At 39.0% G+C, this 20,747-nt stretch overlaps 1 protein-coding gene across 1 annotated transcript in view; it reads left to right on the forward strand.

The window, feature by feature from the left end:
• Nucleotides 1-10,656: 10,656 nt before the first annotated feature.
• The window catches only part of LOC118811242 (antigen WC1.1-like), a gene marked incomplete at its 5' end in the record, with an annotated part of 34,604 nt that continues 24,513 nt past the window's right edge, over nt 10,657-20,747 (forward strand). Inside the window, 12 exon segments of the mRNA XM_036575400.1 lie at nt 10,657-10,969; nt 11,030-11,374; nt 13,530-13,844; nt 13,933-14,247; nt 14,381-14,704; nt 14,870-15,199; nt 15,434-15,739; nt 15,887-15,958; nt 16,141-16,455; nt 17,152-17,211; nt 17,319-17,477; nt 17,607-17,702. Coding sequence (XP_036431293.1) covers nt 10,657-10,969; nt 11,030-11,374; nt 13,530-13,844; nt 13,933-14,247; nt 14,381-14,704; nt 14,870-15,199; nt 15,434-15,739; nt 15,887-15,958; nt 16,141-16,455; nt 17,152-17,211; nt 17,319-17,477; nt 17,607-17,702 — 2,950 coding nt within the window.

Raw genomic sequence — 20,747 nt, forward strand, 5'->3', positions numbered from 1 at the left:
AAGGCCTTGCATATTTCAGCAAGACAATGCTAAACCACATAGTGCATCCATCACAACAGCATGGAAGAAGAGTCTGGGTGCTGAACAGGCCTGCCTGCAGTCCAGATCTTTCACCAACAGAAAACATTTGGCACATCATGAAATGAAAACTCAGGAAGACCTGTTGTACAGCTAGAACATTGCTCTCCCAAAACTCCAGCAATTGGTCACCTCACCTCCCAGATGTTTACAGACTGTTGATAAAAGAAGAGGGGATGCTACACAATGGTAGACACGGCCCTGTCCAAACTTTTTTGAGATGTGTTGCTGTTATCAAGTTCTAAATGAGTTAATATTTTTAATGAAATGGTAAAATGTCTCACTTTCAACATCTGATGTGTGTTCTATGTTCTATTGTTAATAAAATATGGGTCTATCAGATTTGCAAATCATTGCACTCTGTTTTTATTTACATTCATTTACATTTTACACAGCGTCCCAACTTTTTTGGAATTGGGGCTGTACATAGTGCTTTAGAATAGCACTATGGTTCCCCAGGATTTCAATCCAACTACCTGGATTCTCAGCAGCAGCTGGAGTATACACAGTAGGAAGAAAATCCAAGGGAGGATTTTCATTAGCACAACTCTTATGTATGTTTGTGTCTATGTATGTATGTATTTATTTATTTTTAAAAAAATACTCATTTTACAGGTTATGATGATGGAGGAGGAGCCTCAGACAGAGATGGATCATGTGACTGAGAGCACACAGCCAGTGTCTTTCCACAGGAAACTACATTCAAACCTCTTCAGACGCAAGAAATGATTTTATTACAGATCACAATTCATATTTTAAAAAGTATAAACATTGTTTATTCTATCTTACCCCCCAGATTTACCAAGCCCAGTGTCACAAAATGCATGGCTTTCATTGAAATCTACCAGCCTTAGTGAGCTATACTGTCAATACAGATGTGAAGCAACATGTAGTGTGTTATTTATTGAACACATCAGTGTGTGCAGGAAAGAAGAACACATCTCAGGTTATTTTTATGCTATCAGTGTTCTCATATTCAACACAGGCAGTTACAGTTTCTGTCAGTGATGTGCTGTGTTCCTGTGTCCTGACTCGAAATGTGTGTAAATACTGTTAAAATGTGTATTGCTAATTAGCATATCAAGTCTTATAAGGGAGCTGTTTGGAGAAATAATCCATTTATTACCAAAAAGTTTAATTACAGTTTAAGTATGTAAATGATTTGGGCTTGATTAATCTAAGTGCTGTTTTACTGTAGTACATTTCTATGAGTGATTCATTTAACCCATTGCTGTGTTAGAGACAGTTGTCACCCAAACACTGGCCAGATCATTATAAATGTTTACAAATGAACAGACAATGGATTAACAGATTAATCGTTTAATATTGTGTTACAGTGTAAAAAGGAGTCTTCACTTTTTTCTTTTGTGTTATTTGCAAGACTGTAAATATTGTTTGATTATTAATGTGAGATCATATCCACACAGCCTTAATCACAACTATGAGTTAAATTCTATATATTGAGTTTCTTATGATTTAAGTGTGTAATGCACTGAATCTCCTGCCGGGGACTGAGAGATAATTCTGGACTGTCCTATCCTCTCTATATCTTGACCAGTGGTACACCTGTGGACACCTGATAACTGTTAATCTGTCTCTGACTCTGTATGTCTCAGAAATTGTGTGTTAGTCTGTGTAGAAAAGACTCTTTTAGGAGATTTTAGCTCATTTTGCTGTCTGGGTCAGAACTGAAAATACATTGCAAACATTATGATACATTTTGTATTTGATGAGGTGTCATTATACTTAAGTAAAAAAAAAAAAGAGTAGAAAGATGGTCTTTCTGAGGATAAAGGTGGAGTTTGAAGGAGAGGACATGCTGCAGAAGACTGACAGAATGTCACAGAACTCTCAGACCAAAACATCAGCTATTTTCGGAGGTGTTCATTTCTTTTTACCCTTCATTTCATTATAATGATTTTGTTGTGAATTTTCATTCATTTTAAGCATTATTCATCTGTCCTAATTCTTTAAGTAAATACAGTGAATGCAGTTTGACATCATTGCACTCGTTTTATTGATACAATCTTGCAATGCCTGTTAATCAACTTCAGCCCTAGACATTATCATATGTCTCACACTGAAGCTCTTTTTATTGTTCACAAGAGCAAATATTTCATCCGCAGTAACAGTTCATGTTATATTACAGTACAGCAAAAATGATGTTAACTATATGTGAGAATGTGTACTTATAGGCTGTGGTGAATGTGATTGTGGAGGACATAAGAATGACACCCACAAAGCTGTCCATCGCCCTCTGACCTACACACAGTCAGTTCAACTCAGCAGCAGAACAAGCTTCAAGCAAACGAGTTTTGTTTTAGTTTGATCTTTTATATTAATGATACTGTTTCTAGTTTAAATCGAGGCAAAAAGAGCTGTACTGAATTCAGCATTTTAAAGTATCAGTAAATATCAGAATCAAAAACATGATCGCTTTATTACACAGATCTGTGGACACATTTTCTATTAAAAGCAGTGTTTTCACTCTTTGTGTTTTGCAAATAAAGAAGTAAAAACTCTCACAGCCTGATTAAAAACTCTGGGGGAGGACAGCCCAAAACAACCCAACTGTGAACTGAGCTGAGCTTGGATGTTCAGATGTCCAGAGAGTGTCCCTGGTGTTACCTGGATGCAGGGCTGGACTGGGAACTAAATTCAGCCCTGGACTTTTGTCTACACCAGCCCAATACAGCCACCTATTCTTATACTTATTCTTATTCTTATTTGTACTGTCGACTGAAAGGCTGTTCACCATAGCTTACAGTGTTAGCAGAAAGAGTTCTATATAGAACCAAAAAGGTTATTTCACTTGTAACAATAACACTATTTATTTATTTATTTACAGAATACAGCATTTAGAATAACTGTTTAAGAGGAACTATTTAGTCAGGTACTAGGATTTTATTTCATTTTCTTTTTTGTTCTACCATATACCCCTGAAGAACCCTTTTTATGTTTGTAAGTTTAGAAATTATAGGTTTATTAAACAATAGTGTTTTACACTGAACTAAATTTCAGTTCTGTTATGATGATTTTATTGAGAATTTTTATATTTTCATTTATTCAGCTGTGAACAATTCAGTATCAGCCATAAATGCATTTTACATGTCCTTAAAACAGACTCTTAACTATTTGAACAGTATTATTATTATTATTATTATTATTATTATTATTATATTACTGCGACAATGCATATGTTTGTTATTATTATATTAATAAAAAGAAAATATAATAATAATAATAATAATAATAATAATAACAATAATATTAATAATAATAACAATAGCTTTTTAGCAAAACAGACAGATACACACACACACACACACACACACACACACACACACACAGGGATAAGGGCATCAGGTCAACTGTCCACAGTGGTTCTGAACGCAGGTGATCATTATCAGCACCTTGGACAGTTACTTTCTCTGTTCTGTAAATGTTGTTTCAAATTTGATATATTTCAATTTCATCATTTTATTTCTAACGATTTTTCTCATTTTATTATCTTAGAGGGAAGGAGGGTCAGAGATACAATCTCTGATGCAATCATTCTGGGGTAGAATGAGTATTAGAGAATAAAAATATGCAGATCTTTTAAATGCCCCTTTGCCCCAGTTGGGGAGATTCTTTCTTCTCCACTCTCCAACACTCATTCCTCTGGTGCAACATTTGAAACTTCATTACTATCATATTGTTCTTTTTACATTTGTTAAAAGAACTGAGCAGTATTATACACACTAACATGTTCTGAAAGGTTCCAGGCTCAGACACATCATTCTAGGAAAATAATGTATAATATGAATTTTTCTCTATTGCTTACACACATTTCAGGGTGTCATTGCTCTCAAATGCTCACATTCACATTCTCAAAATGCTAAACACACACATTCAGCAGATTCTCCCATATTGAGAGTAACTGAACCACTGACGACAAAATCATAAAAATACCCCTAAAGTGAAATATTCAACTCAAAATAAATCTTTGGCCCTTTAAAAAGGTTCGGAGTTACAGCTCAACAGCCACTACCTGGCTGTCGTTGCTATGGTGATCAGCAGTCTGCGTGCCAACCTTCAGGGTTAAAGGGTGAATTAGCTGTAGTGGTTTAGTGTGTGGTTTGGGACGCGGAGATCGTGCTAGCGAGGTCGTTAGCCAATGTTAATGTTAATGTTCATGTTGTGAGCCGAGCTGTAACGTTTTCTGTTTTGAAATGCAGTTCTCTGGAATCGTTAACGGAGTTGGAACAGAGGAGCAAGTAACGGTTATTCACAGCGACCCTGTTCACTTTCCAGATAACGTTTACACTTTTAAACACTGCGTCGTCGTCTTAACGTCGAGTCCACCGGTGTGTTCAAGTTTGGCCATCACAGGAGAGTTTACAAACAGGACTCTGCTCTCCGCGAACGTTTAGCTTCACTCGCTAACAGTTTCAGGAGGTAGTTCTCCGTGAACACACAGGGTAACTGGACGAGGGGTTACTGAAATTAAGTGTTTACACAAAACCGTTAATTTAACTGTTCATAGAGACGTTTTCCACAAACATTCTCCACTTTCCCATCAGCTCCGTCAGAGCACATCTTCTCTGCAGAGAGGAATATCCGTTCTCAGAGGACAGCGAGACTCTCTCAGGAGTACGGAGATGCTGTCCTTCCTCCGTTTCAGTAAAAACTTGTAAAATTTAGTTGCAGCAAAGTGTAGACAGACAGCAGAATGCACAGAGCACAGACTGCACTGTTTAAAGTCAACATTGAAATTTAGATTTATTTTTTTATTTACTTGATTGAATGAAAAACCGATTGTTTTGTTATATTTTATTGCTGCTACTTTGCACATCCTTGGTTATTAATTGTGACAGGAAAAATACATTGGAGTTTTATTTATTTATCTTTTGTATCAGCAGGAAAGTTCATTAAAACAGTGAATTCTTGAATGTTATTCATCTTTATTGTCTTCATTGTTAGTTAGCAAATGCATCAAACAACTTCAAGCTAAATTTAAAAGCTAATAGCTACATAAAAATGATTTGGAAATGAAGTGATTCATAATCCGAACAATTGATTATTCGTTTCAGTAATCGATAGATTATTCGACTATGAAATTAGTCGTTTGTTGCAGCCCTACAATACATCGTCTCATACGCTGGAGTTAATCAGAGAACTTGTAGAGTGTATGAAGTGAAAATGCACTTCACAGCTTTAAACTCAAGTTTACTACATTGTCTGATTATTAATACTCTGCTGCCACCTTGTGGAGAATAAACTATTACAGTGAAGAATGTGTGGAAAGCATTTAAAATAAATGGCTGGGATACAGGGGCATTGAACTGTGATGAAAAATATATTATTTTTATAAATCTGTAGAGTATTGTGTGATTTTGCTAAATTTTTATCATGTGCTTTCTTTCTTTTGTTTTAAAATAATTAAAAGGCAGCCTGTTCTTTAGTTCTTTAATTTTCTTTGCTGTATTGAGTGATAAAGTGGGCCTAGTATTCCTGTGAATCTGTATTTAGAGTAGCGTGTGCTTGTGTGTGCATATGTTTGTGTGTGTCAATAGTTTATCAATCTGTATGTGTGTGTGTGTGTGTGTGTGTGTTTGTGTGTGTGTGATGGTTATCATTGTGTGGATCAGCTCTCTGCAGGTGCAGCATTAATGTTGTATTACACTGGAGTGTTTCCTCTCTCTGAAGTCAGTCTCCTGTATGCTGGTGTGTTTCTCACCACACTGCTGCGAGCGTCTCTCCTCACACACACACCTCTAGAGACGGAGGTGGAGTTCTGTTCATCAGCGCTGACGCTCTTTTGATAAATATGGAGAAAGAAAAAAAAGCCTCCTCTGATTTGTCACTGAAAATGTTTGATGATTTCCTCTCCTCTTTCTAATAAGGTAATAGTGAGTGTGATTGGCGGCTGTGGGGAGCTCTCTCTCTCTCTCTCTCTCTCTCTCTCTCTCTATCAGTTTCTTCAGTCTCCCTGGGGGAGTGGAGGTGAAGCTTGTTCTGCTGCTGAGTTGAACGAACTGTGTGCAGGTCAGAGGGAGATGGACAGCTGTGTGGCTCTCATTCTTCTGTCCACCACAATCACACTCACCACAGCTGGTAAGTACACTTTCAGTATCAAACAATAATTAAGATACAATTTTAACTGTGCTGCTTTCTCTCTGTCTGTCTGTCGCTCTTCTTCAGTCTCTCAATTTCTTAATTTAGGTGTTGTCACATTAATTAATGTTATTTTAAGTTTTAGCTTATGTTATTACAGTGTAAATTATCCATATATCTATTTTTTTTTGCTTGAATATAGCATTTTTTTCAAAAAATTGAAAATTGTGTGGAAATATTATGAACACTGTGTCAATATAAATGATCCAAAAACATTTGCAATATAACCTTATAAATGGACAAAGGACCAGGTCCAGAATTACTTGGAAAAATGTCTGGTTCCATTGACTTATGTCAAAAGTAAAGTCTTTTTTTTCCTTCACCTGTAAAGTGACCATTTTGGAGATACAAGGTTTTCATCCGACAGCAACAATATGTATATATAAAACATATGCGGCTTTTTTGACTAAACTCTCTCTCTCTCTCTCTTTCTGTCTCTCTCTCTCTCTCTCTCTCTCTCTCTCTCTCTCTCTCTCTCTCTTTCTGTCTCTTTCTCTCTCTCTCTCTCTCTCTCTCTTTCTTTGTTGTACAGACAGTGTGAGGTTGGTGGATGGAGGTATTCGTTGTGCTGGGAGAGTGGAGATTCATTATAACGGAACGTGGGGAACAGTGTGTGATGATGGCTGGGATATGAGAGATGCTGCAGTGGTGTGTAGAGAGCTGGGCTGTGGAGATGCTATAGATGCACTGAGAGGTGCTCACTTTGGATCAGGATCAGGACCAATCTTGAAGGATGATGTTGACTGTAGTGGATCAGAGTCTACATTAATTAACTGTACATCGACTAAATGGGGTGACCATAACTGTGATCATTCTGAAGATGCTGGAGTCACCTGCTCAGGAAATCTTCTATTTGATGCCATTGGTATTAACTCCTATATTATTTGAATGAATTTAACAGCTTTTGCAGCTCTACTGTGGATGAATTTAACAGCTTTTAACAACATTTGTGTATCCTCACCTTGTTGTACAGACAGTGTGAGGTTGGTGGATGGTGGAAGTCGCTGTGCTGGGAGAGTGGAGGTTCTTCATAATGGAACATGGGGAACAGTGTGTAGCGATTACTGGGATATGAGAGATGCTGCAGTGGTGTGTAGAGAGCTGCGCTGTGGAGAGGCTGTAGATGCACTGAGTGATGTTCACTTTAAACCAGGATCAGGACCAATCTGGATAAATAATGTGCACTGTAGTGGATCAGAGTCTACACTGAGGAACTGTAGATCACCAGGAGGGGGAAAACATGATTGTAATCATGGTAAAGATGCAGGAGTCATTTGTTCTGGTAGGTGTTGCTGAGAAATTCAATTTTCACTCTTTAAATTTCATTTAATTTACTTTTTTAAAATATGTATGTCTTTACAAAATGTGTTAACATGTTAATGTGTTCAAGTGTAAAATACAGATAGGTTCAAAGTTAATAACAGCATGATATATGACCTGAGAAACTACAGTACTATACAATCTCCACTCTTATTTTAGGAGTCAGGCTGGTTGGTGGTCCTCATCGCTGCTCTGGGAGAGTGGAGGTGCTTCATGGAGAGACCTGGTCCACAGTGTGTGACGCTGACTTTGACCAGCCGGATGCAGAGGTTGTGTGTCGAGAGCTGGGTTGTGGGCTTTCTGTGGAGGTGCTGGCAGCAGCTGCTTTTGGCAGAGGGGAGGGTCAGGTGTGGTCAGAGGACCTTCAGTGTAGAGGCAACGAATCTCAGATTTACTTATGTCCAACATCATCTTCACTCAAACACAGCTGCTCCCATGACAGTGATGTGGGACTGGTATGTGCTGGTAAGAGCTGCATTGTTTCCTGTTATTCTTAGATTCCATGCTGTGATCAACTGTTTAGAATGTTATTCTGACAATTACAGACAGTGTGAGGTTGGTAGATGGTGGCAGTCGCTGTGCTGGGAGAGTGGAGGTTCTTCATAGAGGACAGTGGGGAACAGTGTGTGATGATAAGTGGGATATGAGAGATGCTGCAGTGGTGTGTAGAGAACTGCGCTGTGGAGAGGCTGTAGATGCACCAGGTGATGCTCACCTTGGATCAGAATCAGGACCAATCTGGATGAGTAATGTTCACTGTATTGGATCAGAGTCTACACTGAAGAACTGTAAATCATCAGGATGGGGTAAACATAACTGTGTTCACAAACGACGTGCTGGAGTCGTCTGCTCTGGTAAGTTACAGTGAGTCATCATATTCATGATTTGTCATAATATTATCATCACTTCAGAATGAAGATTATGAATGTTATTGACTATATCTATCTGAGTGTATTTACCAATAATTCTCAAATTGAAATATGATTAGTTTCTCTATAAGTTTTCAGGACAAAAGCAATAGGCTGACTAAAACTCCCTGTAGTACAATGTAATTGCATTATCCACAGTGGAACTTACCTGATTCACATGAATGTGAAAATTATGAAAAAACATCCTGCACTTATATCATTAATCTCTAGGCTCTGTTTTCGTTATAAAGTTGATTTTAGCTGTGTCACCCTCAAAGGTGTTTTGATCAGTCCTGATTTTTAATGAATGTATTTTAATTTTGTATTTTTTATTTTGGAATGTACAATCAACGACTATCATTGTTTGTTTTAGAGAGCGATAGAACAGAATCATCATTGATTTCTATTCATTGTTATGCATTGCCTGCCAAAAGGCTGGGAACACATATGGGCAGGTTTACACATTTTTTGCACTGTTACAGATTCCATTTGACTTTTAAAAAGCGACTGTCACAGTTCACTAAAGAGGCACAACGCCCTTATAGCAAAAGAAGATAAAAGCGGCGGATGCTGCTCTTGCGCCTTTGCCTCATTGCATATGCATTTATAAGAGTTTCTCTGTCAAAGCGCAGAATACTGAAAAAAGATTATTATAAAGAAGCGCTTACTGTGATTTACCAATACTGATAGTAAATATTAACTGTGTTATTTAACACTTGTGGAAAGCTTGTCCTATTTATTAGTGCTAATGTTGCTACCACTGTTTGTGTGTGGAGAGAGAAAAGAGAGAGGTTTTTAGAACACATTACTTTATTTTCTACATAAACATTTTTTTTTGTGAATGTCTGACATGTCACATTCTTAATTGGACGAAGGAAATAAAGAACTAAAAGGAGGTTCTTTCAGTTAAACAATGTTTTTACCATAGATATACATACCTAGATGCCGCATTGTCTGTTGTTCCCTAACTGAGGTAAGTTGATCCGGTCAAGATCCGCTTGTGAACAAATTCACAAAATTTGTTTTGTTATAATCCCCAGACTGCTCTCGGTAGCTTTGATTTCTTTAATAACTGATGGTGCTAATTAGCCATCCAGACCAGCAGAAAAGAATTTAGTCTGCACCTGACATTAAAAACAGTTTAGTGTGAGCTATGGTAGAAACATAATCTCACACACATCAGCAAATCCATCACTGTGTGAATCACTTCTAATCTACACAGATTAAGGAATGCTATAATTTACCTAGCTACAAAGCAACCATCATTGTAAATAAATAACTACTACATCAAGTTAACATCCCCTAAACTGAACATTAAATGAAATAAGCTCAAAATAAAACCAGAGGAAAAACAATCACATCAACAGGTTCTTTGTGCCTCACCAACCACACGGCCATATCTACACATAAACATCATACAAAAAAATATGCATGAGCGGGATCGCTGCGTTCCCTCCGTTATATAATCCTATCCCGCTTTCTGAGTGCAATATTCTTGAAATAGTATCATTTTGAACAGAATCTTTCTTAAACTGCCGCTTTGTAATGGTACTGAATGCAGTCCAGCAGCAATGTTGACAACGCTGGCATCTAGGTATGTATATCTATGGTTTTTACACTCATCTAATGACTTAAGATAAATATTATATTAATAATGTTTTTTTTTTCTTCTTAATTTTACTCATTTTTGAGTCATTATTTAGACTTAAAGTCAAATCTAATAAATAAGACATTTATATTATGTCACAATGAACCAGTATCACAGTAGGGCTTTTTTTCTCTTATCTGGCAAATACAGACTTTCACACAAAAAGTACTTGAGCCAAAAGTGGCTATTAAGTTGCACCTGTGTTTATTTACAAGGAAGTTCTTGGCATACAATACAATAAACTAACCAGCCAGCGCAAAGGAAACAAACATAAATGCATAGACTTGAAATCTTCTTGTTTTCAATATTGATATATTTATATATTATAAACACTGGATTTCCTTGAAGACACATTTCCAAATGGTTTGCATAATGTATTGTTTTATTGCTAACTTTTATTTATTTCACTGTTAATGTTTTCTGAATAAGTGAACGCTTACTGCCCAGATAAATGGTTTTAGATAGAGTTTTCTTTGTATATTTAGGCTTTAGTTTGTAGATGTATATTTGTTTTTGTGTATTGTTTTTATTTTAGGAGTCAGGCTGGTTGGTGGTTCTCACTGCTCTGGGAGAGTGGAGGTGCTCCATAGAGAGACCTGGTCCACAGTGTGTGATGCTGGATTTGACCAGCAGGATGCAGAGGTTGTGTGTCGAGAGCTGGGCTGTGGGGTTCCTGTGGAGGTGCTGGAAGCATCTGCTTTTGGCAGAGGGGAGGGTCAGGTGTGGTCAGAGGAGCTTCATTGTAGAGGCAATGAATCTCAGATTTACTTCTGTCCAACATCATCACTCAAACATAACTGCTCCCATGACAGTGATGTGGCTCTCATTTGTGCTGGTAAGAGCCATAGATTTTCCTGTTATTCTTGATTCTGAGGGCTGCGATGAATTGTGTAAAATGTTGACATTTTTTTGCAAGCCCTCCCTACCTCTTATTCCTCCCCCTGTTGTACAGAAAGTGTGAGGTTGGTGGATGGTGGCAGTCGCTGTGCTGGGAGAGTGGAGGTTCTTCATAGAGGACAGTGGGGAACAGTGTGTCATAATGACTGGGATAAGAGAGATGCTACAGTGGTGTGTAGAGAGCTGCGCTGTGGAGAGGCTGTAGATGCATTGAGTAAAGCTCACTTTGGAACAGGATCAGGACAAATCTGGATGAATGATGTGACCTGTAGTGGATCAGAATTATCTCTGAAGAACTGTATAACAGAGGGATGGGGCAAACATAACTGTGATCATGGAAGTGATGCTGCAGTCATCTGCTCAGGTAAGCTGCAATTAGTCATGACATTAATGAATATGAGTTTTTCTAAATGTTATCATTATGATCGAAACTTATTTTGGAATAATGAAGATTGAATGTAAATAACTTTTTTATATTAAATTATATACCAGTAGTTCTGAATACTGGCAAATGAGACAATGTGTACATGTGAAAAACTCTCATAATGTAAACAGTATAACTTAATCTATTTTAAATAATACCTTCTTAAACATTTATATGATGTACTTCTGCTCAAAAAACGTATAAAAATGGCAGAAGAGTATGTCCAGGTCTTTACACTCATTAGGATTGTGAAGATTTATGAATATACATATCAGTGTAAATTGGAAACACCTCATTACCCTTACCATTCCAAACCTTTTCTCCCACTACCATGCAGACTGTAATGTAACAAAATGGAGAAAGTTAACAGAAGGAAATTCAGCTCTGCCTTGTTGAACAGAATAAGTAGTATGAATAATAACTGAGATGAAGTGGAGCAAAAACATAACAGTAAGCTTCTCACTTTAGCTTTATTAACCAGAAAATAAACTAAATATATTTTTAATTCAGGTTGTGCAAAGAGGAAAAAACTAAAATGTTCATCTTTTATGACTCAGGATTAAATGGTGATTGCCACCACATTTCATTTATATATCAAGACTTTTCTCCAAAAATCAAGATATTAAGATATTGGTTTAGTTGCAGTTAAATCAGTGTTATATGCTCATCACAGTATATGATTTTTTTGAGCTTTCTACAAAAACCAAAGAGGAAATACATGAGGTTACAGGGGGCTTTTGCTCAGTCAAACCTCTCAACACACCACAGAAAAGGGTAGATTCTGTCATTCTGCCACTCCAGCACTAATTATCTGATCCACTTGCTCAGATAAGGGTTTTTATCTGGAAAATGTTTCAGTCGTTAGCTGGAGTTTAAAGCTTGTGTCGGTGGCTATAGCCGCAGTTCAATCTGCTTTGTGGTATGCAAAGCAGTTACAGTATCTTGTAAAAGCGCCACACACCAGAGCCTAGATTTGAGTCTTTGTCCTCTAAACTCCGGTGAATTGTGCATTAGTTTGTCCACATCAAATGTGTGCTGTGGTGTGTGAAGCTGTTAGCCTGCTAGATCAGCTACAGCTAGCTCTTATCAATTTTAGCTAACTGGTGCTGCACTGCACAAATATCATGAACGTTGAGTTCTGCTACAATAGCAGATACATGTTCTGTAGCCGTATGTTTTTTTTAGAAAATTACAATCCTGTAGTGTATTTTATTATATTGAACTATTAGACTTTCAGTCTTATTTACTCCATTTGACCTTGACAAATCTTTTTTTGTCTTGTCACAGTTGCAGTTACAGAACAACTGCACCACAGTTATCTCCATTCCTACACCCCACTCAAAGCTCCTCTTTAAAAAAAAAAATACAGAGATGCAGGTTTAAAATTTTCACTCAAGCATTTGGACAAAAAGTACTGGGGCATTACACATCACTGAAAGCAGCATACCTAGAGCAATGTACCGGGACATATTTAGAGTAGAATTTAATCTCACTGAGTAAGAAAGGGGATAAGATGGTTGTTTTATCAAGACAACAACCCCAAACATACATCCATAATAACTCAAGACTAAATTCTAAAAAGGTAGAAGGCCAAGGCAATCTCCAAACTTTGTTTTGAAATGTGAGTCCAGCAGAGGGACGCTCATGACTTTGGGCAATTTAAGTAGGTTTGCCAAGAGGAATGGGTCAAATTTGAACTGCAGTGCTGCACAAATCTAATTACTTCTTACCATAGATGTGTTGAAGGTGTAATTACCAACAAATGATTTGCAACAAAGCACTAATGTTACTAATTTGCAGTGTCTGAATACTTAACTGGATTTAAACAATAAAATGAAACATCAAATAAACATTAAATATTTAACACAAAGGATAAAAAGATATTATTTAAATAATTCTCCCTTGAGTTGCACAGCACATTTAATTTCTCTCTTGTGTTACGTTCCTCTAACATTAACATCCTACACTGACTGCACTGAACAGTTATTTAGTGGAAACTTGTTGAAAGTCATAACAAGAATTTCTGAATATGTACGTAGATCTGTAAATCTGTTATGAGTAATTTACAATGTTGATGTTATTCAAATACACACAGGTCACAGAAAGTCCAAACTCACTGATGGTTTTCACCGCTGCTCTGGGAGAGTGGAAGTGCTTAATGTGAAGACCTGGTCCACAGTGTGTGATGTTGGCTTTGACCAGCAGGATGCAGAGGTTGTGTGTCGAGAGCTGGGCTGTGGGCTTCCTGTGGAGGTGCTGGGGGGAGCTGCATTTGGCAGAGGGGAGGGTCAGGTGTGGACAGAGGAGCTTCAGTGTAGAGGCAACGAATCTCAGATTTACTTCTGTCCAACATCATCTTCACTCAAACACAATTGCACCCATGACAGTGATGTTGGACTGGTGTGTGCAGGTAAAGTATTAATATTTTTTAAAAAGATTGAACAATTTGCTGAATTGCCTTAATCCTTGCTCTTTCCTTTAATGTGATGTTCATTCAGGTCACACAGGGGCTCGGCTGATGAATGGTTTGGACTCCTGTTCTGGTCGAGTAGAGCTCCAGTACCTCAGTGAATGGGGCACAGTGTGTGATGTAAGCTGGGATATGAGAGCTGCCAGTGTCCTCTGTGGTCAGCTGAAGTGTGGGAGTGCTGTGGCTGTTTTGGGGTCAGACTGGTTTGGGGAGGGGAGTGGCCAGATCTGGGCTGATGTGTTTGATTGTCAGGGGAATGAAACCCACCTGTCAAAATGTCCCATTTCATCATGGAGTCGAACTGCATGCTCTCATAAACAGGATGCTGGAGTCATCTGCAGTGGTGAGCTCTTAAAACTGTATTCCACCCAATAATTATTCACACCATGTTAGGAAAAAACTGTAAAACTGTAAAAATGTATGGCACCCTTAGTTAATTGAATATATTTTAGTTAAGTGATTATTTTCCTCTTCAGGTTCCTCTCTGGCGTTTCATGAGGGGCGAGTGCGGCTGTCTGGAGGGATGGAGTGTGAGGGGGAGGTGGAGGTGTACTTCAGGCAGGACTGGAGGACAGTACTGCTGGACTCCTGGAGTGAGTCTGAGGCCTCTGTGGTCTGCAGACAGCTGGGCTGTGGCTCTGTGTTCAGCTTCTCCAGCTCCTCTCCATCCAGTCCTGAACACAGACACATGTGTGTGATGGGTTTCAATTGTTCTGGGAGTGAAGCTCATCTGGGGAACTGCAGCAGCGCACAAGCAGTCAACTGCAGCTCCAGAGAACAGCTCTCAGTCACCTGCTCTGGTAACCATTTAATATTCTAAGTATAAACAGATAATAATATCTTCACTAAATTTATCCTTTCTAACATATGCTGTAATTGTGCAAAAATTAGAAAAAACATCATGCGGTGGACAAATTAAGATCTCTATCTTGATCTCAGTCTTGTGTGTCTGTCTGTCTGTGAAGGTAAGTTTAATTCAGCTCACAGCTCCATCAGGCTGGTTGGTTCTGGGGGAGACTGTGCAGGAAGGCTGGAGGTTTTCCACAGCGGTTCATGGGGGACAGTGTGTGATGACGTGTGGGATATTGAGGATGCGCAGGTGGTGTGCAGACAGCTGCAGTGTGGAGTGGCCCTCAGTTCTCCAGTACCAGCCTGGTTTGGACTCGGAACTGGACCCATATGGCTGAACGCATTGGAGTGTGAGGGGAACGAGACGTCCCTGTGGAACTGCAGATTTCAGCTGTGTGGAGAGGATGAATGTGGACACATGGAGGACGTAGGAGTTGTGTGCTCAGGTAGAGCATGTTGATCTTAAAGTCCTCATGTTGTCTTATTTTAGGACAGGCTGTTATTACTTCATTTGTATATCTTTCCTGATTATATACAATATTTTCAGTTGCCTTTGTGCAAAAACGTTTTAGAAATTTTTGACCAAAGCGATATTGTATTGGTACATTTCCTAAAACATGTAAAAAAGCATATTCACAACAAGTATTAAGACTCAGTATAAGTTGTCTTTCTCTCACCAGAGTTTAAAGAGATCAGACTCACTGAGGGCTGTGAGGGGAACCTGGAAGTGTTCTACAATGGGTCCTGGGGTAATGTGTGTGAAAATGGAATGACTGAAGAAACAGCTAATGTGATCTGTCAGGAGCTGAACTGTGGAAGATTGGAGAGTCAGAGGGCTTCCAAAGCAAGAGTGAAATCAGTTCCTAACTGGCTGGATGATCTGAAATGTAGGAGTCATGACTCCAGTCTGTGGCATTGTCCATCTTCACCCTGGGGACAGAACAACTGTGATAATCGCAACGAGGTAGCTCACATTAAATGCTCAGGTAGGCAGCTTGTAGTGCTTTTATATGTTGTCATGAATAGCATGTGTGAAAATTAATTTGATCTAGAGTGTCAGCATATTAGCACAATGGATTTACATACATATAAATACAGCTAAATATAAATAAACTACTTTGACATATTCAAAGATGAGGGAAATTTTGAGCAGAGATGGCATCTGAAATGCTCCTCATCATCTCCTCGTCAGAGACACTGCACAGGTAAGAACACACATTAATAGTAAGTGTTAGTCCTCCTCTTCACACACATAACTGCATTTGTTCCACAGTGTATGACAAAGAGTAAAAATATTACCTTAGTAGTTTATAGCTGTATTGAAGTTTATTTTCAGACTGTCCTGCATAGTTAGTGTTTCTCCTCATGTGTGATGTGTATTATGTAGAGCACTTGCATCTCAGGCTGAGAGGAGGAAATGGAAGCTGCTCTGGGAGGCTGGAGGTGAATCATAATGCTGTGTGGGGGTCCGTCTGTGATGATCAGTGGGACATCAGGGATGCTCAGGTGGTCTGTAGGCAGCTGGGCTGTGGGCCGGCACTGAGTGCTGATGGGAGTGATGTCTTTGGTGCTGGTGAAGGGCCTATCTGGCTGAACAGAGTGAAGTGTAGAGGGAATGAGATTCACCTGTGGGACTGTCCTCATTCCCTGAAGAACCACACTGACTGCTCCCACAGGCAGGACGCCGGAGTCATCTGTGCAGGTCAGAGGAGTTTGCTAGATTTTGAAGTTTCTAACTTGAATCAAAACAATTTTATGTGGGTTTTAATAATGTGCAAGGCTGTTTGGAAAAGTGAATTAAGGTATGCAGTCCTACACTGTGTAAGTTTTGGGGATTTGGAGACCTCTCTGGTGGAAATATGTAATTGCATGCAGCATGCAGAAGAATGTGTAGATTTTGTAACATCAGTTAGGCTTCAGACTCCTTCCCTAGCATGAGCGTGTTAAATAAGTATTCAAGGAGAACTCAAAGAGTTTAAACAGAAAGCACATGTCTTCCAAGGATGTAAGTGAGTTATCTGGTATTGTCATCATGTCTTCATCAATATAATGTGGATTTTGCATTTGAGACTGAAGCTAGACTGCTTTTTTTGAGCCTAGGCGTGTGACATTAATACATAGAGACACATGATGTGGTCCAAAATCTTCACGAGATCTGATCTGACACCTCTTATTTTTAAAGTATTATGTCTGGGTTTACAGGATGCCTCACAGCAGCGCATGCACAACACATTTTAGTATGTTTATCATTTTTTCAATTAAAAAAATGTATAGTGTGGCTTTTAGTTGTATGAAATCTCAAACGGAATTGCTAGTTAACATGATTCCACTTTAGTGAGTGTTTGTTTTTTGTGCTTTGTTGGATTTTTAATTTTGTGAATTGCTTCTGCATTTACAGACATATCTATGCCTTCTACTACTACACCCATAATTAAAACCACCACCTCCACCACCACAGGTACTATTTCGTCACTGAGGTCATTTTTATAAATGTTTCTGAATAGATTATTATGTGCTTCACACAGTTTCTACACAGTTTCTATACTGTTCCTTATTTGTTTACAGTTGGTCAGCCAGTTAAGAGGAAAATCCCTCCTCCACAAACTCCTCCTCCACCTGTTCCGCCCATCTATCCAGTGTCTCTCCTGGTTCTGGGAGCGGTGCTCTTTCTGGCCTTAGTGCTTCTGGTTGTGCTGTTTTACCAGAACAGAGTGCTCAGGAGAGGTAGAGAGATTCAGAGATCATCTACAATCCACTTTCTGTACATTCTCTAAACATCATTAGTCCTTCAGTCTGTCATCAGTCTTCTCTTCTACTGAACTGGCTCCATGTTTCTCTCTGTCTCTCTCACAGTGCTCTCTAAGAGGAGACATAAGACTCTGACTGAGGCAGTCTATGAGGAGATTGACCGTAGATACATCACTAAAAGAAATGACTCAACTCATAGGGGTGAGTGATATATGGAGTGCTCTGCATGAGGTTTGATATATTAGGTTAAAATATATTTACATACTTATATTAAACAGAAAAAAAACACAATGCATGTTCATTTGCTCTGTGGACAAATAAATATGCAATTTGCCCAAATTAACATTTTTTTAGTATAGTTTTTTCAATGTATTAATAATAAGAAAAAATCAGTCAGTTTATTAGATGAAATGTGCAGTTAGAGTAGATCTGCATGTAGTGTAGTGTGTTAATTCTGCTGATAAGCATCTATTCGGCAGCTGAAGTTAAACTGAGTAATTCCTGTAAAACTTCCATTTTTGGACATACAGAGAAACCACACAGCTGCAGGTGTTTGTGTGTGTGTGTGAGAGAGAGAGAGAGAGAGAGGGAGGGAGAGAAAAGAAGAAAGGGAGAGACTGGGGGTGTAACACCTTATGTGTATGTGGGGGGGTTGTCATTCAGTGTGCGAGCCCATCAATCAGTGAATGGTTAAAAGAATGACAAGTGACTAAATGAGTGCGTGCATGTCCGAGTGAGTGGTCAAGTGAGTTTCTGATGGAGTGAGTGAGTGATCAAATGAGAGACCAAGTGACCTGTAGAGTTAGGTACAGAGAACATGGTTGAAGGATTGATAGTAGTGAGTGATCGAGTAAGTGAGTAATTGTCCATGTGACCAAATGCGTGACCAACTAAGTGGTGAGTGAGTGAAGTCATTATGTTACAGTGCCAGTGACTGATTGAGTGATCAGTGAGAGACCAAGTAAATGAGCCCGTTAGTTACAGAATGAGTGGGTAACTAAATGAGTGGCTGAATCTGTGATGGAGCGATGGAACGATCAAATGAGTGATTTAACCTGTGTGTGTGTGTGTGAGTGTGTGTGTGTGTGTGTGTGTGTGTGTGTGTGTGTGTGTGCGCGTGTTTGCATGAGTGAATATCTGAATGAGTGATAACAGAGAAAGCTTCATTCAAATATTCAGAGACAGCCAATGAGTTAGTAGGTCCGTCAATAAGCGAGTAAGTGAATGAGTGAGCTAGAAAGTGAACCGGTAAGGGATCAAGAGCGGAAATGAGTGAGTGTGTGAGTGAGCGAGCTGGTGTGTGAGTAAGAAAACGAGTGTGTCAGCATGATGGATAATTGTTGAGTGGATGTGTAAGCAAGTGCGTGACTGAATGAGTATGTGAGCGAATGAGCAAGTGTGTTAGTGAATGTGATATTAACTCAAGTCGGTGAGTTAATGACTTAGAATTATTTCAGTATATTTTTCCTAGTGTATTTATAAAAAGAGTAAATCAGTTAAATGAGTGTTTAGTGTATATTAGATGAAATGTGCAGTTACAGTAGATCTACATGTAGTGTAGTGTGTTAATTCTGCTGATAAGCATCTATTCGGCAGCTGAAGTTAAACTGAGTAATTCCTGTAAAACTTCCATTTTTGTACATACAGAGAAACCACACAGCTGCAGGTGTTTGTGTGTGTGTGTCTGTCTGTGTGTGTGTGTGTTTGTGTGTGTGTGTGAGAGAGAGAGAGAGAGGATAAAGGAAAGAGAGAGAGTGGGGGTAACACTGTATGTGTGTGTGTGTGTGTGTGTGTGAGAGAGAGAGAGAGAGAGAGAGAGAGAGAGAGAGAGACTAAGTTAGAGTTACCAAATGTGTGTGTGTGTGTGTGTGTGTGACTGTCATTGACTGTGCGAGCTCATCAAACAGTGATTGATTGAATGAATGACAAGTGACTAAATGAGTGAGTCAGTGAGTGAGTGACCAAATCAAATCAGGTACCAAGTAAGTTACAGATGGACCGAGTGAGTGACTGAATGAGTGACCAGGTGACCTATTAAGTGAATTACTGAGAAGATGATTGAGTGATTGACTGAGAGACCATGTGAGTGAAATAATGAATAGTGACTTAATTAGTCATGGATTGAGTAACTGATTGTCCATGTGATCAAGTGAGTGAACGACCAAGTAATGAATAAATGACAAAGTGTTTAAGTCTCAGTGTCTGTGACTGACTGAGTGGTCAGCGAGAGACCCAGTAACCGAGCAAGCTAAAGAGTTACCAAATGATTAGGTAACTAAATGAGTGGCTGAGTAAGCAACAGAATGAACTGTTCAGAAAGTGATCGAGTAACCAAACGAGTGACCAAGTGACTAAGTGAGTGATAGCTTGATGAATTAGTGATCAAGTGAGCAAAAAAATAACCAAGTGGGTGAGTGTTTGAATCAGTGAGCAAGCACCCAAGTGAATGAGTGAGTGATCAATTAATTTTTTAACTTTACAAGTAAGTGATGGATTAAGTGACCAAGTGACTGATTGGGTGATCAAATGAGTAAGTGACTGAAACAAGTGAGTGACCAAGTTAGTTACTTTGATCAAGTCACCAAATGAATGAGTCAGTAACCAAATGAGTGATCAGATGAGTGAGTGATCGAAACCAAGTGCGTTAGTGAATGACCAAATAAATGACTGAACGACTGACCAGGTAAGTGAGTGACCAAGTGACCAAGTGAGTGACCAGTTGATGAATGAGTGCCCAAGTAAGCAAACAAGTCATGAGCAAGTAAATGACTGGGGGAATGAGTAATCGCCCAAGAGAACAGGTGGACGAGTGAGTGACCAAGTAAGTGATTTTTTGAGTTTATAACTGAAAGAGTAAGTGCCGGTATGAGTGGCCAAGTCACCAAGTGAGTGAGTCAGTGACTGAATGATTGACCGGGCAAATGAGTGACCAAGTGAATGAGCAAGTGACTGAGTAATTGACCAAGTGGTCATTGTATGACCAAGTGATTAGTGAATAAATGAATAAGTGACCAATTGAATTAGTGTGACCAGGAGGCCAAGTGAGTGAGTGAGCAAGTGTGTGACTGAATGAGTCAGTCAGTCAACAGAGAGTCTGAATTTTTTTCCAAATTTGATCTGATCTGTAGCCCATGGCTGCAGTAATTATTGTGGTGACCCACGACATGCGGGAGGTGTGGCCATGCAGAGTGGCCAAGTGTGGAATCTCATGGGTTCACCGCACTTGTGGCAGAGACATAAGTCTTG

The sequence above is a fragment of the Colossoma macropomum genome, unplaced genomic scaffold, assembly GCF_904425465.1.
Source record: "Colossoma macropomum unplaced genomic scaffold, Colossoma_macropomum, whole genome shotgun sequence".
NCBI lineage: Eukaryota > Metazoa > Chordata > Actinopteri > Characiformes > Serrasalmidae > Colossoma > Colossoma macropomum.